General features: G+C 34.6%; 1 protein-coding gene across 1 annotated transcript; it reads right to left on the bottom strand.

Moving 5' to 3' along the window:
* Positions 1-11,194: 11,194 nt before the first annotated feature.
* Positions 11,195-17,396, bottom strand: LOC105837288 (ring canal kelch homolog). The gene is made up of 9 exons (XM_012681912.2): positions 16,901-17,396; positions 16,411-16,557; positions 12,981-13,385; positions 12,653-12,906; positions 12,359-12,586; positions 12,109-12,281; positions 11,836-11,976; positions 11,497-11,752; positions 11,195-11,413 (listed from the first exon to the last, which is right to left on the bottom strand). Exons 1-9 carry the CDS (start codon positions 16,960-16,962, stop codon positions 11,223-11,225), a joined length of 1,857 nt encoding a protein of 618 aa, XP_012537366.1. The 5' UTR covers positions 16,963-17,396; the 3' UTR covers positions 11,195-11,222.

The raw sequence follows: 17,396 nt of genomic DNA, 5'->3' as shown, positions 1-17,396 counted from the left end.
AGTAAAATAAAGTAAAATTTTGTAATAGAGATTAAAAATAAAGTAAAATATTTGAGTAAAAGTATTCTGAGAGTTGATTTTTTTCTTTATTTTTTCACAATAAAACTGACAAAAAATATGCTAAAAACTATATAATGATTACATAATCATATATAACCTCTCAGTAACAACTATATTAATATATCTTAAAAATTTTCACACATTTTTAAAACAATTATTTACAAAAAAATGAAATAGATTTTTTAATATTAAAAAATTATGTACTCAATTAATAAAATATTCGTTTAGATATATTTAACTATGATGGTAATTATGCAGATAGAAGGCAATCTCACCGATTTTAGTGACCTTGATATATGTTGTCAAGATCATTATTCTGAACAACTTTTCCCTATACATGTTACCGTCGCTCGGCTTTAGTTTTCGAGTTCTACACAAAATTTTTTTTTAATTTCTTGCTTTAATTTTGTTAGTTTTGAAACCGAGAGGAGAGTAGAATGCAGAAAACGCGTGAGAGGGGTGCAGGGGGAGAGGCTTCCCTCTACTTTGCTCTCTAAGCAGGGGGAGGTAAAAAAAGAGTAAAAAAGATTAAAAAATGTTTTTTAACTAATATGGAATGAAATTTGTGAAAAGTCGTAAAGTTATATGGTACAGAGAACGCGTGGGCGGGAGAGGGGCTTTGTCCTTCCCCTGCACTCTCATCCCGTAATTTTTCCTAATTCTAACCCACCAATTTTATGTCGCTATTTGGTTAATGCAAAAACATTGGAAACGAACAGCGTGGAAAGTCGCAAACTTATGTGGTACTGTACAAGCGTGAACGTCGTTTACTTTACGTTTTATAAATACGATACATGATATCAGTGCTTTACGTAAAGTAAATGATATCCACGCTTATACAATACCACATAGGTTTGCGACTTCCTACGCTGTTTGTTTCCAATGTTTTCGCATTAATCAAATAGCGACATAAGATTAGTGGGTTAGAATTAGGAAAAATTACGGGGAGAGTGCAGGAGGAGGAGCGGAAACTCCCCCCTCCCATGCGTACTCTGCATAACCCTTTGTGAATTTCCACGCGAAAAGAAATTCTCATTATTATCAAATACCCGTGTTATAATTTTTGAACTTTAATCGCTAATAACTTTTTAACGAATCGCGACCAACAATTGATCGAAGGTGAAGGTAACTCAGAGTCATGACCTTGACAACATACGTCAAGATCAAGGTGATCGGTGAGGTTGCCCTCTATCTGCATAATTACCATTATGATATATTTAACTGCAATAATTATATGCAATATTTAAAATAATAAAATCAACTCACAAATAACTTTACTATTTATATAAGTATCTTTGTTTTTAGGTAATGCTACGGAAAGAATTAGAAAAAAGTTTTTATTAATTTAGTTAGTATACGAAAGAATTAAAAACAATATTTAGTTTTTTAACTTTTTATATTTTAAGTAATACATTATGGAATAAAGACAAAGATTAGATACAAATGAGTGAGAAGTGCATGCCAATTCTACGCACCACTTAACAAAAACGCTAATTTGTTAGTTTTATTATCTGCTACAAGAACTATTTATCGGACTTAATTTTGTTAAAGAAAAAAGTTTTTTTTATCCTTTAGAAAACTGGTCCCTTTTTGATAACTTTTTTTGTTTTAATGTTAAAATATTTTTATTCTTGTCAGTGAGTTGAACTACAAAAAAGATGACATCACTCCAGCGTGTAATATTAAGCTTTCAGTCTAGAAAAAAATGAATGATTTTTTTTTATTTGAACTTTATATTGTGAACTTTATAATGTGAAACATAAACTTGTACCCCGCATGTGAGAATCTCTCTCTCTCTCTCTCTCTCTCTCTCTCTCTCTCTTCTCTCTCTCTCTCTCTCTCTCTCTCTCTCTCTCTCTCTGTGTGTGTGTGTGTGTGTGTGTGTTTTCATTGGATAATGAGCTTATAATTTCTTTGTATACGAATTGTAGCTATAACTATTGTAGATATACGGTCTGTCCGAAAAGTTCTGAAACTACAATTTAAAAAAATAGACAATTGAAAAAAACTTTTATTAAGATGTTTTACGTAGTCTCCCCAACATCAATGATGATTCGATTTTAGCTATCTAAGGGTCGAATTTATAGTCGTCAAACTTGGCACTTGGCACTCAGTCACTGCCATCTTGTTGTTTTTCGTCCATTCACGTTCTGTAAAACAAGGCGATTGAGTGCCAAGTTTAACGACTATAAATTTGGGCCTAAAATCTATAAAAAATACCTGGTCTGGTCCGAATAAATTTTTGAAAAAATTATAATATGTGATCCTGTGTAATCTATGCTGTTGTAGTCGTGATAACTTCACGCACGTGTACTGTGTGTTATTCTGGCGTGGCTGATGCAATTAAAATGTCGATGTAGCAGAGTGCGCAATCTATTCCTCTGAAAACTGTCTTAAGCGTTGGAACGTCTACGCGGCGTTACACAGCCAAACGTCATCCTGGTTGAAATGAAACAAATCGAAAGGGATTATGATGACTGTCTTCTGGAGCGACTGGTATCTGTTGGAATGCCTTCTTTAAATCGAGGGTTGTAAATATCTTGCATCCATGAAGACAATGGTAAAAACATGTTTATGTGAAACTGGATATTTATCGGGTACTGTAGTTTGGTTTAAACGACGGTAATCGCCGTATGGTATCCAAGTTTGGTTTCTTGACCATGTGTAATGGAGAGGCCCAGGGGTTCGACGACGGTTCACAAATTTTTTTTGTTGGATAAGATTCTAAAATTCGATTCGAGCTGCTTTTAACCGGTTTGGTGAAAAGCGTCTGACACGTTCTGCAACAGGATGTTTTTTTGGTTATGATGTAGTGTTGCATAGCATGTTTTTAGGTTCTAGCACTCTCGGACGTAAAACTTCATCGAACTCTTGAAGAATTCTTCTGAGGCTATTGTCACGGCTGATCTTCCCCAGATAGCCAAGCGAGATTAAGCATATCGGGCAAATTAATGCACTGCATGTATGTTGTGAATTTGCCCACTATTTGCTGTCATTGTAATTTAACGTGGAACAAAGTTAACATCGGGAGAGCAAATAACCTTCATGAATTTATAAAATTATAAGTGCATGCATTGAGGAATAATAAACTTGTCACATTGACAGCAATTGTGCATGCATGTTGACAACTTGCCGTCAGTTCGTTGAATTCTAATATAGAATTTTATATGATGTCAGAACAACAGACAGTTTGCGGAAACACCTTGGCTTTAGTTTGATAAAATTAATAGGGAATAAGTGACATCAAAATAACAACACGTTGCCTTTATTTGGCTATCTGGGTCGTGAGACATGGAGTATATATGACACGTGGTAAGTGTTCCAATCACATGTAGTTGAGTTATAGAATTGATAAGATGACGTCCACTAAGATCGACGAATAGTTGATAACAGCTCAAAAAAATCAGCGCCTAAAATGAGTTGTTGTACGTCGGGTATAATATAACGACATTCGTAGTTCCTATGAAATGTGAGGTTAAGCTTCAAGTTGAGTTCACCATAAGTTGGAATCACGGTACCATTAGCTGCGTAAATCTTTCAATTGACGGGTATAAACCTTCTGTTCAAAGCAGATTTGGGGATTACCGAGATGTCCGCTCCCGTGTTTATCAGAAAACTCATCTGCGAGTTTCAATCAAAGATTGTTAGACGACTTGATATGTTGGTAGTTCCCGTGATTGTCTCCATACAGAGGAACTTTATTAGTTTTCCTATTGTGACCTCGTTCCTTGTGCCCAAAAGCATGGACTTTGGTATTTCTTTACGCTGGCACCGAATCTATTATGATAATAACAAATCTCAGATTTGTTTGTTTGCATGAAAGTTAGCGTCATTGTTTTTGGCTGCCTCTTTCTGCCTCTGCTTTTTGAATGTCGGAATTGTTGCGAGCAATTAAGCGGCGCCTTTTTTGTATTTTGGCGACCTGTAATGTCAATGCATTCAAAGATTCCGAGGTTGGTTGCATATCTGATGTTTTTGCACTTGAAGTAGTTGCAGGGACAAATTGCGTGGGTGAGACGTTTGATTTCATGCCGGCCATTGCCTTATCGGCCATCTCCGCAAGGCGTTGAAAATTATCCATTTGGCCATTTTGGACGTGGGCAAATTAAACTCCGTGCAATATTTCCCGTGGCCATTCCGAACGTGGCCATTTCAAACGTGGCCGTTTTCCTGGTGAAAATGTAAAATCGGAGCGTAAGTCGAATGTAAAAGGAGAATAATAGAAGCGTTAACAAACCTACGAAGCATAAATTGAAACAATGAAATGTAAAAGAAGTGTTAACGCTTCTATTATTCTCCCTTTACATTCGACTTACGCTCCGATTTTACATTTTCACCAGGGTTCGAACGTGAGTAAATTATATCCACTCGACAAGGAGCCACACAGAAAATTAGTCTTGCAACTTTTCGGACAGATATATATCAGAAAAGAAGCTATGATAGGACAATTCTTCTCCGGGAAAATTTGACTCTGGTTATAATTCCATTAATAACAAAAATATGATAATAAGTTCATAATTGTATCTTGAAATAACTCGATATCTTGGCTTACCCGAATTTTATCAGAGCGTACAAGTTTTGCGAATTTCCTCACTATATTAAAATATTTAAATGTCAGAAGATATTTGTCAGAAGATAAAAGTCTTTAGTCTCTCCGAAGATGCGCTGCTAAAATTTGAGTAAACAAATAAGTACTTTTGAATCATAAGATGAGAATTGCGCGAGTATTCGCACAATCCTAGTTTAAATAAGTGGGATTTCTTCATTCAATTTATTTAGATTCGCGACAAGAAAAGTATATTTCTTTTATAGAGTTTACGATTTGTGCAACATTCGACAATGTCAACTCGTCTTATCACGAACATTGATTCGAAACATTCGAAAATGTTTACTTAGTACACGTCGAATTAATATGTGGTGTCAATGTTATTATATAATTCGTTGTTATATGTAATTGATTTTTATTGTGAGAATTGTTTTGTTGTTATTTGACCTCGCGAAATGTTCATATATCCATGACGTATCTTTTTCCGTGATAACGTGCAATTATTTTCAATGATACAAAATAATATATTAATATTTTTTCTTATTTGTAAAATTGTCTCAAATAGGATAGGCCAAGGTAAATCGGAGCACAGGGCGAATCAAATCAAAATAAGGATTGAGATTATATTCATATATTCTGGTTGAAACTTGTTATTTTGGCGCGCGAATTATTTTGTCTCTCTTTCTCTCCCCCCCCCCTCTTCATCCATTTAAAATAAACCTAAAACCGTACCATTTAATCAATTTTTTTCCGATTCGCCTCGGTACCTACCCTGAATAATCATGAATTGTCACCAATCAATCATAGAACCGTGTTAATCATAGAACCATCTTAAAATATTATATAAGACAGTTTTTAAAATATTAAAGAATTGATTATGAATACCAGCTATAGACATCCTGATTGCTGCCGAGCAAGGTATGCGAAAGGTTTATATTTTGCATTCTATAGTATATATGTAAATAAATTTTCAAGGGAAAACGAAAATCTTATTTTTTATTCACATTGTAAATCCTAATGTATTCAATTTGTTCTGGAGTTCTAATGAAAGCTTTTCTTAGAATTCTTCATATAATTAAAAAAATTTTTTATACAAATTTTCAAATTTTTAAGAATATTTTTTTGTATAATTTTATAAGTTTTTAGAAAATTTCTTAGATTTTTATACAAATTATATAGGGAACACTTTTATAACTATATTTATTTTAAAGAAATAAAAAGGAATATTGTTTTTCGGTCAGCAGATCTTGATAATATTTTTATATTAATTATTAAATATATTTTTTAATCCCTCTCTAAAAAGGAGATGTTATTGATATTGTTGCCGCTTTTCCGAGATGTTAATTGGCTGTCTCGCTATCTCGTTGATTTCACAGTCAATTGTCCTCATCTCCGTTGCCATTCTTGAAAAATGTTCAGAAAATCCTTTTGATAATCGCTTTAGAATTGCTTTTGCAGGTATTATCGCCTGTATATGTCATTGTCAAATTAACGTCCCTAAAGATCCTTCCGACCATAGGGTAAACAATAAAATCGCAAAGAGTCAATAAGATATAGATGGAGATAGAGTTTCAAATCCTGAGATGATTTGATCATCCTGGGATTTCGGGATTTTTTCTACTCAATCTCGGGATCCTGAGACTAGTCCCGAGATTATGTAAATAAAAATAAGAAAAATATTTAAATTATTTTATTATACATATATAAACATAAAATAAAATAAAATTTAATCGTAGAAGACAAAACTGAATTCGCCTATCTCCAAAAAAAGATGAAATGTCACTTTCTCGGGTATATCAATCCTTTCATCTACCAGCAGTAAATTAATAATTAAGGAGTGCACTTTCTTCGTTTTTTTAATGAAAAGACAATGATGTATATGAACATGTTTTTTGTCAGAGAAGTATTGAGAAATTCACTTAAAGCAAAAGAAACATGAAAAATGTGCGAAAACTGAGCGTAGTTTAAATTTTGTTTGAGGTAATTGTGAGCGACACGTACATACAACCAAAAAGATAAAAAAAAGTCAGTAACATACCTCGCGGTGACGTAATTCAGTTGCATCGGTCAGCATCGAACATATTGCGCGAGGTACTGTACAATCCGTTCGAAATTAAAGCAAAACTCCTTAAACAGCATTTGCTGTTTAAGTAGATTCTTTAACCATTGGCTGAGTTACGCATTAGCATAATCCTCCCCTTCCATAACGAATTAATTGAAATTATCAAGTATATAAACGAAAGAAAGGACGGGTCAGTTGAAAGCATTACCACAGCACTCTGCCTTGCGAGGTCGTGGACCGACAAAGTTCCTCAAGTCTACATACGATCACGACACTTTGCCGCCGAGACCTACCGCAACAAGGCTCAGCTGATCGCCGCATCATGAAGCGTATTGTCGTATTAATGTCCGACATACATGTATTGTAACACGAATTAAGCGTAGGACAAAGTTATTGTAAAGCGCAAACACCAATTGACTCCCGGTAACCATTTACCGTAAGGAATAGCTAGAGTAACTATCGAAATAAAAACGGCACACAAACGTGAACGTGTCATACGATATTGCGAATTAAGCGGCAACGTAAACTCAGCGTGCGCGTATAATAACTGACGTAAATGTCCTCCGAACTAGCATCAATACCGCGCTTAACATAGTTCAAGACGCGTTAACCAAAATATTGGATAACGCAATAAGAGTGTTGGATAGCCGAATAAACTCTCCGAATATAACAACCTAACGCGCATTCCTGATACAGGGACTTGACTGTCTAATAGACAACGGCATGACAGACAATATGGACTCACCAACGCAGACGACGCAGCTAAAAATTTGACACGCTCTCTTCCACATGCGTCACACCGCGTACTCCGGGAAGAACCTGAGGAAGAATTCGTTTCGCAATTCGAGCGAACAAAATGACACTACACCGGTAGCATCGCAAATAAATAGGCGACCGATATATTCCATGGAGAATATGATGCTTCATGAACTGTTATTCGAGATTCGCGAACTCAGTTTTAAACTCGGAAACCGAAATGTCAACCTTCCGCCGAGAGAGACGGTTAAAAACTCACGATAGTCACGCATTAGTCGCATAGTCGATCACCCATAGACATATGGCACTAGTGCGGATCTAACGCGCAGTATTTAAGTTTAAAGAAAGCACAGAATATGATTCCCGAGATTAACGGAATCACAATATAACCATAGCGTCACTATAAAAATCGTGTCGGAGAAATGCTACAGCGTATGCGTGTCATTACAATATGGCGAAGCACAGTGCAGAGACAAAATACAAACGATTACACATAGCAATTATTTAAAAAAACGTTCACTTCCGGTCAAGTGTGAGTGAATGAAGCGTGCGTAGTGTCAGAAACATAAAAGGGAGAATTTTTAAGGGCGATAATGACGTATCTTACGTAAAATTTTGACATTATTGACTTTGCATCTCGATATCTTTGTTCACAGGACGTGTAGAGAAAAAAATAAAAAGCTTTTCTTATACAAAACAAACCCAAGCTTTCGATTGTGCCTAGTTAGAATCCGATCGGTTTAGCCGTTATTAAGATCTGATAATCCCGGGTACTCGAAAGTCGCGTAATTGCGTATAATACACGGTCGGTCTACGCGTTCACTCCGCGAGACACTATCATGTGTCTTGATTATAAAATTAATGTTACATTGCGATATTACTGAGAGCGGTTATTTTAATGTTGCTGTAATATTAAAACAATATTGCAGCAACATTTCACAATGAAATATTTCATTATTACATTGGAATATTTATGTAATGTTTATGCAATCTTTCTGTGCTGTATGAGAACAGTTAAATAATTTATAAGTTATATTGTTGAGTAGAAAATTATAGTTGGTGTTTGCTGGGATGATGTTGGTGTTTAATAGGCTTTCAATAGACTTGGGTATTTGGATATATGTTACTTCAGATAACTTTTTGTAGAGAACAATTGCTTCGTGAATTATTGACAAGAATCGATTACTTTTATTTTTTAAAGAATGTACAATATTAAAAAACACCGACGATAGGAATGTGTGAACATTCATGAGAGCTGAATAATCATAAAGTTTGTGTAAAAATGACTTAATACTGATAACATCGGCGAATACGTTAAATATTTTATAACACTTGTAAGTATTATACAACTTGCATCAACAAAAACATGAAACAAGCAATTTGTTTTACGCAAATTCTACAAATCTATTAATAATAATATTCTTAAGTTGCGTGTACTTTATATAAAAGTTCTGTATAATCATTATATATTTGTTTTCTTTGCTCCTTCGCTTTATTTAAAGCGAAGGAGCAAAGATGATCAACTCAGAATTTATTCGATAAATTAAACAAACTTCTATCTAATTATATCACAGCTAAACTTTCGACATAATTTAAATTTTAAATCAAGGGTCAAAGTCCTAAAAGATGTCTAAATTTTACCATTGTTAGATATTGGTATACTGATATGATATTGATACTCAAGCAATTATCCAATTTGGAGGGCAAAGGGGATGTTATTATGTATTTCCGATAACATGTGATATATCTAAAAATATAAACGAATAGGTAATGTAAACATCACATTGTATATTGTAGCAATAATAACTCTATACAAGTCTGCATGTTTACTCTAGAATGTAGAATACATCTACAACACATTCAGAGATAAGATTATATAAAAAAAATTAGCAATTAAAGATAATATCATCTGAATAATTATTGCTTTAAATTAAAAATTTTTTCTAATACCTTTCAAATATTTTGAAATTGCAATATATGATGTTATTGTCTCTCATGGGACATATACATATATACTTAAAATATAATTATACTATTTATAATATACCCAAGTTCCTCGATTCCGCTATTTACGCTCTGAGCGAGTCAATATATTAAATCATAATTGCATCATGCATAATAGAAAAATTAACGAAAGGTATTAAACATTCAAAATATGCAAAATAGGCACTCTTTCATGATAAACAGATTCTTAATGATTTAAGAATCATCGCTGTCACTCTCTTGTTGTTCTCGTGATATTTCATCCACGCATGGCGCGCCGACCACGTTTCTGCCAAGATTATGAGAATTCCATAGAGGAAGCCATTTATTCACGAACCACCAGTGTACGGAGAGCCTTCCGTGATTACACTCCGTTCTCTCGCATCTGCCGAGAAATTGGCATATCCCAGTCAAACTGCCACTTTGACTGCGGATACAGGAATCGTCACAAGTATGCTGATGTTCCACGTAACGACTCACAGGACAGATAGAAGCGTTCGATGTGGAAGCACCAGGGGTAAATACCGATCGTAAAACTGAGGATGAATTCGGCTCATTAAATCTTGTATTAGACGATACGTTGCCGGATGATGTCGAAGGACCAGGTTCAGTTACGTTCGGGTTTCCAGTATTAGATGTATTTCCGCGACTAGACGCGGAAGTATGATCCATCCTGCCGACATGAATCGTGGCATACAGAGGATTATTAACGGATTGTCCGACCCGATTAATCAAATCTAAATATCGCCCGATGTAAATCATAGAATTTGGATCGGACGGAATTTTATTGCGGCAGGTGCAATTGGCTGGATTTCTACAGTGACATTCCAATTTCAGTAATTCAGCAGTGCGAAGAGGGGGAAATTTTACATAAGAGTATTCGCCACGGCAAAAGGAGCATCTGCAATTTCTTGAGATTTGGTACACATAATGCCTGGAATTAACAGTGTCTTGATATCGTAATCTATTATATAGATTGTGACAATAGTGACATACGTATCTTGTGTCCACATTCCTACAATATGGGCATGTGCAATTATATAAGATTGGATAAACGGAACGTTTCGTAGAAGCGTATGCAATATTCTCTGTGGAGAAACAATTACGACCCAATCTACTTAGAGAGCTTTGATGGATGTTATCACTCAATCGAGAATAATCAATATAGATATGTCTTTGTTGATCGTACTGGCTCATATTTCTGGTATTATCCATGTCGTTCAAAAAACTATAAGCAGGTGCATGATACTTGTAATGACAATGCGTTCTATTGCCATACGATATCCGCTCGCCTATTCTTTCATACATATGATTATCCATATTGCTCTGATTGTTTTGCATTGATGGTTCATTTCGAGGGACTTCAGCGTTCTGATTATCATCTTCGTCATCGTCATTGTCTAAACGCTCGTAAATGTTTTCTTCCGGTTCTTGTTGTTGTTGATGCTGTTGCTGTGGTTGTTGTTGCTGTAGTCGACGATAATTACGTATTAGATCAATCGGATTTTGATAATTTGGATTCAAATTCGGATGTATCTGTGACGTGCCATTGGAACGATTTTGAAAGACACGTGAGACATAACCCGCGTTTTGATAGTTATCCTCCCTTTCCTGATTTCTACCTTGATTCATTATAACCGCGGCTAATTCACCATTTTCATATCTTTGACAAATGCACCGCGGGCCTTGACAATTGTGACTAACGCCACGACTTTGTATTTGCACACCGCTGGGCCCGGCTTCCCGTGAGGAATCCAATATCTCGGTACTCGAATCCATATTTTGTTCTGTCGCATGCCCAGCGGATTGTAGACCTCACATTGTCGTTGCAGTGGCCATTGGCTTATCGATGATCGCCACACCCGCATAACTACGTCCAACTCCCATATAAGTCGGCAAAGTAGTCCAGGTATCTGTTCTTGGAGAATACACTTCTACTGATGCCAAACTGGAGGAACCATCGTCTCCACCCACCACATATAAAAGTCCGTTTAATGATACAACACCTATTTAATGTTAATATTTGTTAGGTTTATGAAAGATATTAATGTGGGGAAAAAGAGAATAAATAAAATATTAATCATATTACCGGCATTACGACGACACAATGCCATATCACTAACAGGAGTCCACTGATTCGTCTCTGGATTGAATGCTTCTACGCTTTTTCGTACTAATGGACCGTCGTGACCTCCTACCGCGTATAAAATACCATCCAGAACACCAACACCTGCACCGCTGCGACGTGCCGACATTTCAGGCACAGATTTCCATTGATCTTTCTCTGGATTATAGCACTCGACACTGGAGAGACATTGTCGAGATTCTCCATCGTAACCGCCAACCTAATCACAAAATCTCTTTATGCTAAACATGTAACACGGAGCATTGTCTTCAAAGTATATAACGGTATTTGATATAAACTCACAGCATACAGCAATCCTTTGACGACGCCGACTCCTACGCTACTACGCCGCGTTGACATTCGTGCTATTGGTCTCCATTCGCGAGTTCGTGGGTCATAAACTTCGGCCGAATTTAACCCCGTTGAACCATCAAAGCCACCGACCTATACATAAAATATCAATTATAAAGAGAAGAGAACAAAAATATCTTCTATATAATCAAAATTTTCTAAATTTCAAGTATAAATTAATATTAATAAAAATATAGAAGAAAAACGGGAGATGTAATAGCGTACAGCGTAAACGCAATTGCCAAGCACGGCTACACCGAGCGTGGATCTCCTCGCCTCCATCTCAGGACAAGGTGACCACTGATCTGCCGCAGCATCGTAAATATCAACCGTTCTTACTCTCAATGATCCGTTGAATCCACCAACGGCATATACACGTCCACCGAGAACACAGAGTCCTAAAATTCAACACAATATAGTCATGCATTACAATAAAAAAAGAGAACAATGCTATCACAAATTAACTAACGCTTACCGGCTCTGCATCGTCGTGTGGGTAGCTCGGAAACTTGATACCATTTTTCTTCCTTAAAGTCGTAGCACTCAACACTTCTTATCGCTTTTGGCGCTTGACCACCAACAACGAGTAATACTTTAGGTAATCCTCTTGGTTGCCTTGGTTTTGTACGCGGAGTTTTGAATAATGATTTTTGCTCACCTTTCAATAAATGATATTTTAGGGCTTCAATCAGGAAATCCTTGCCTGTGGAAATTACAGAATATGTATATTTTTTTTATACATGTACATTATAATACTTAACAAATTTACATTGTAAATTCGCTTTGAGGAGTGGTTCCTCTTCCACTCGTTGTACTAGATATTCTTGAGAAAGCAAAGGCAAGCGCACATGTTCCATTAACAGAGCCAAATTGTTTTGTCTTTTTTCAAGATCGTGGTGTACCCATGAAATAACGCATTCGAACACTTTTTCTTCGGAAGGTACCATTAAACGATCGCTACAGATGAGTTTAGCTACTTGTTCAGGTGCTAGCGTTAAAAATTCTTCTGTGTCAACCACTTCTCTATGATATTAAGAATACTTTTAAAAGCATAATATAATATGACAGAGTAAATCGGGACTTGATATGTAACTTACGAGAAATGCTGTTCGATGTAACTATCTGCATGTGCCAATAACTCGAGACATCCATGCAAATCCGCAAATGCTCTAATACCGAGACAATTAGACGGATGTAACTGCGCTTGTAAGAAGTCGCAACAGGCGTCACGAACATCCGTTAATTGTAGCAAATTTGCAGCGGGTAGGAGCACCTGTACATTATCTTCTGTGACATGGACTTTGGCGGAATAAACATAATCTACCAATAATTCTAACGCTGAGTAATCCACGCCTTGCAACGTTATTCTCTGTTGATCACGCTCCTCAAAACTCGTAAACATGGCATAAAAGTAAGGACTACATGCAGCAAGGACCATTTTGTGAGCTGGTACTTCCATACCACCGTCTGCTACCAGGATGACGTCACAGAGTAAATTTTTCCTAAATAGTAGTAATAGTATGCTGTTTATCTTAGAAATATTTTTAACTCTAGAACAATAAATCTATTCCATCTCAAACGTCATACTAGGATAAAAATGTAACCCATTCCTTCCCAAACATTCTGCATTGAACAGATAGACTGAAATCAATATTGTGCTATATGAATCTCATTTTTTCACGACGAAAACAATGTAATCCACAATAATATTAATTGACATTAAATATGTTAAAAATTAATTTAAACAAAATAAAGTTTGAAAATTAAAATTCTTAAGGATGTATTGGATATATAATCTTAAACAAAAGTGCATGAAATTTGAAATACTTAAATATCTACGCCTAACGCATAGTAAATCTAAATGTAAGAAACTTGAACGATAGTTGGAGTCTCATTTTTACTCTTACAAAAGTATTTTTCACGTATTTACGATTTTTTTCACTTATGAATTTAAACTTTTGACAGTGAAAATGCACAATTATCTCAAATTATTTTATTTTTTTTAAATGGTGCAGTGAAATACAATTGAAACTTGGCAGAGATTTTCATCTCTTCATATATTAGATGGCAAAAAAATTCAAAACACTGGTACTATTTTTTAAATATTTTTTTAGCTGTTTCATCTGTCAAGATCGTCTATATAAAATTAAAATAGTTATAACTCAGCAACCGTTTAGTGGATGCGTTTTCAATTTTTTACAGTACATTAGGGAAACTGAAAAAACAATTTCACAAATTTTTAGCAACTTTGTACCATTTTGAACTTCAGTCTGATACATCCTTAAATCTTATGCCTTAATAATACAACTTTAAAATTAAATTTTTTTTCAGATTGCAAGAATTAAGTAATAGGTAGAAGGAAAGAGAGAGAGAGAGAGAGAGAGAGAGAGAGAGAGAGAGAGAGAGAGAGAGAGAGAGAGAGAGAGAGAGAGAGAGAGAGAGAAAGTAATCATTTTCAATTGAGAATAACTTTATGATGCAGACACAAATCGACTAATATTTCGATGGCGTTATGTTTACAAATGCCTAGAGTATGATGTCTACGCTTTTTGTATGATGTCTACAATCTATTTATTTCGATCACCACTTACCGCTACAGCCATCTATTGGAAAACGGCGAAAGCAAAGTTGTACACCTAATATATTTGGAAATAAATTATTCTAAAAAATTTATCAAAACTTTATCAAAATAAAGATAAGAATATAAATTATATAAAACATAATTTTTTAAAGATTAAAATATAAGGCTCGGTAATGCAAAGCAATGATAGTATAAGGGTAAAAAACTAGCTGGTCAAAATATTAGAGTGTATGTAATTTGTTAAAATGATAGTAAGGAGTAAACCTATAATTGTTTCATGAAAAATTAAAAAATTAAACTTTACAAAAACGTTTACGTTTCGACTAGTACATAGTCCTTTTCAGAATTAATAAATTCTGTAAAACCAATATAAAGATAAAATAACAGAAAAAAAATATATAATAAATATTTAAGACAATGGATAAGAACATAAGTTAAGAAATAAAAAACAAGTGTAATCTCACTGTCCTAATTGTCGCAACAGAAAATATAAAATGCCAAAATATAAAAACATAGTAATATAATAAAATAAAACAAACAGACAGTGAAGTTTCCTTTCCACCTCTAACTGCCGAGCTGTACATGTCCTAATATTCTCGCTTTGATAATATCTACACGAAAAAAAATTTGAAACTAAGTCCAAAATTTTGTTTTTTGAGGTTCCAAACATAATTGAACTTTCTTGCATCAAAAATTGAGTTTGTTACAATGAAAACTTGGTACTACAGCTACTGAAATAATCTTGAAACCGAGAGATTACTAAAGACCGGGATCCGGCGCTTTCAAGTTTGTACAAGTATTCCAACGATTCTTGGAATAGTGGGGGGTCATCACTGCAGTGCAATTTGTCTCAGATTTGGAACCCATGAGTTCCAAGCTTCTACGCGTTGTAATTCACAGCTACCTAAAACTTTAGTTTCAATATTGGAATCTTAAAGATTTGAACCTTGATTTATCAATAATAATAATATGCAACAATTACGCTAAATTGAATGTTTTACTATTACAAATACATTTAAAAACTATTTATAATTAATTATTTAAAATATTAATAACTAAAATTATTATATTTTACACTATCTCGTGCCACGAAGTGAATCAAGCAAGAAAACCGCAATCAGTATCGCGGAAAAGCGACAACAATACGGCACGATCAAACGCGCACTTCTCGCGTCTACACGGCTTTTTTTATTATGGATGGAATGGATGGATGAAACTTATGTTCTTATCCATTGTCTTAAATATTTAATGTATATTTTTTTTCTGTCATTTTATTTTTATATTGGTTTTACACAATTTATTAATCCTGAAGAAAACTATGTACTAGTCGAAACGTAAACGTTTTTGTAAAATCATTTTAATTTTTTTACGTTTTATGAGACAATTATAGGTTTACTCCTTGTTATCGTTTTAACAAATTAGAAACACTTTAATATTACTTTGACCTAATGCGTTTCTTGACTCTTCTTATACTATTATTAATTTTTTTTAATTATTACACAATAATTTGCAAAGAATGTATAATGTGGCTTGCTATGCATTTGAATATAAATAGATTGTATAGAAATTTTATGAAACATACTAAAACATAAAGTTAAAAAACATAATGCTGAATGTTAATAGTACTTCACGTCTTAAAAAGAATGGAACAATTTAAACTAGAAACAATAAGAAATTTGATCAACTGTGTTAATTAACCTGACAAATACAAGAAATGTTAAATATGAAAAGTAGCAATACACATTATTAAACACATGCACACACGCATACATATTATCTGTGTAGCTTCAATGTTAATATATTTAAAATTGTTTGCCTAAGGCAAATATATGACAAGTCAACATAATAAGCAATCACAGATTTGTTTTACACATTTGGTTATCTAAATCTGAATAAGGTTAAATTCTATAAAAATAAATGGTATGTCAATGAATAAAAATATATACTTTCTCATCTCATTGATAACATCAAAGGCTCGATTTGTGTGATGATGATTTCTATATGGTGGTTTATCCTTTCCATTTTCACGAGGAATATGCTTCTGTGAGCTTTCGTCCAAAGAATTTTGGCTAGCATAGCGAAGTAATAAGCAGCTATAACAATAAAAGATAAGCAGTTATAATTCTGACTATAATAGTTTTGAATGAGCTTTCCACAAAGCTTATTGACTGATTTAATAGAATTAGAACAAAGTGTAAAAACAAAAGATGAACAACTACTTTGTTCTGTCCTATTGCTCACATACTTGTCCTAGGCTGCGTTCCATTTAATGCTCGCAACAACCGTGGAATTATTTCATCCTTATTATTTATCAAATATTAAACAAGGATAAATGACGCTCGCGAGCGTTGTAAGCGTTAAATGGAATGCAATAAGTGAGAACAGAAAATCTGGAATAGAAATTCCTCTACCATAAAAAAAAAGAAAATAACTCACCTCCCCTTGGTATCAGAACTGTCATTGGTATTAGATAGCTGACTCTGTCCCACTGATTCCATTTTAATCTTAGCTGTTCGGCGCGTAACCGGCGCTAAACAAAAATTCTTTGCCGTTAGTTGTCGGACGAATTTTTGTCACGCCGCGTTATGACACGATGAATTTTAATTCAAAGTCACGTTGAACTTTACAAGTCATATCATCGCTTTCTTGCCGCGGCGCGGTAAAAATTTCATCAGTAAAAAAGAGACTATATTTGTTGATTCGACTTGTTGACTTGTCAATCTCGACATACGAGACTTGACGAGACTTGCGTCCGCGCACACCAGAATGGCGTTGCTCACTTAATTTGAAAGGATTGAAAGTGAAATCAAGCACAACCTGTCGCTAATACGAAAGAAACGAGGGACAGAAGACTCCAGAAGACTTCTGTTATTTCTGTAGAACTTGGATGAACTCAATAAACTTTTGGTCTGTTCTTTCTAGCTGCACTGTT

This window comes from Monomorium pharaonis, chromosome 5 (genome assembly GCF_013373865.1).
Source record: "Monomorium pharaonis isolate MP-MQ-018 chromosome 5, ASM1337386v2, whole genome shotgun sequence".
Taxonomy (NCBI): Eukaryota; Metazoa; Arthropoda; class Insecta; order Hymenoptera; family Formicidae; genus Monomorium; species Monomorium pharaonis.
Note: the sequence above shows the minus strand (reverse complement) of the source record. Positions and strands in the feature narration are given on the sequence as shown.

Bases quoted from the DNA above. Each gene is read 5' to 3' on its own strand.
- LOC105837288 (XM_012681912.2), bottom strand. From the start codon at position 16,962: ATGGAATCAGTGGGACAGAGTCAGCTATCTAATACCAATGACAGTTCT. The intron at 12,282-12,358 runs GTAAGCGTTAGT...GTTGAATTTTAG, and splicing joins CACACGACGATGCAGAGCCG to GACTCTGTGTTCTCGGTGGA. The intron at 11,414-11,496 runs GTAATATGATTA...AACATTAAATAG, and splicing joins ATTGTGTCGTCGTAATGCCG to GTGTTGTATCATTAAACGGA.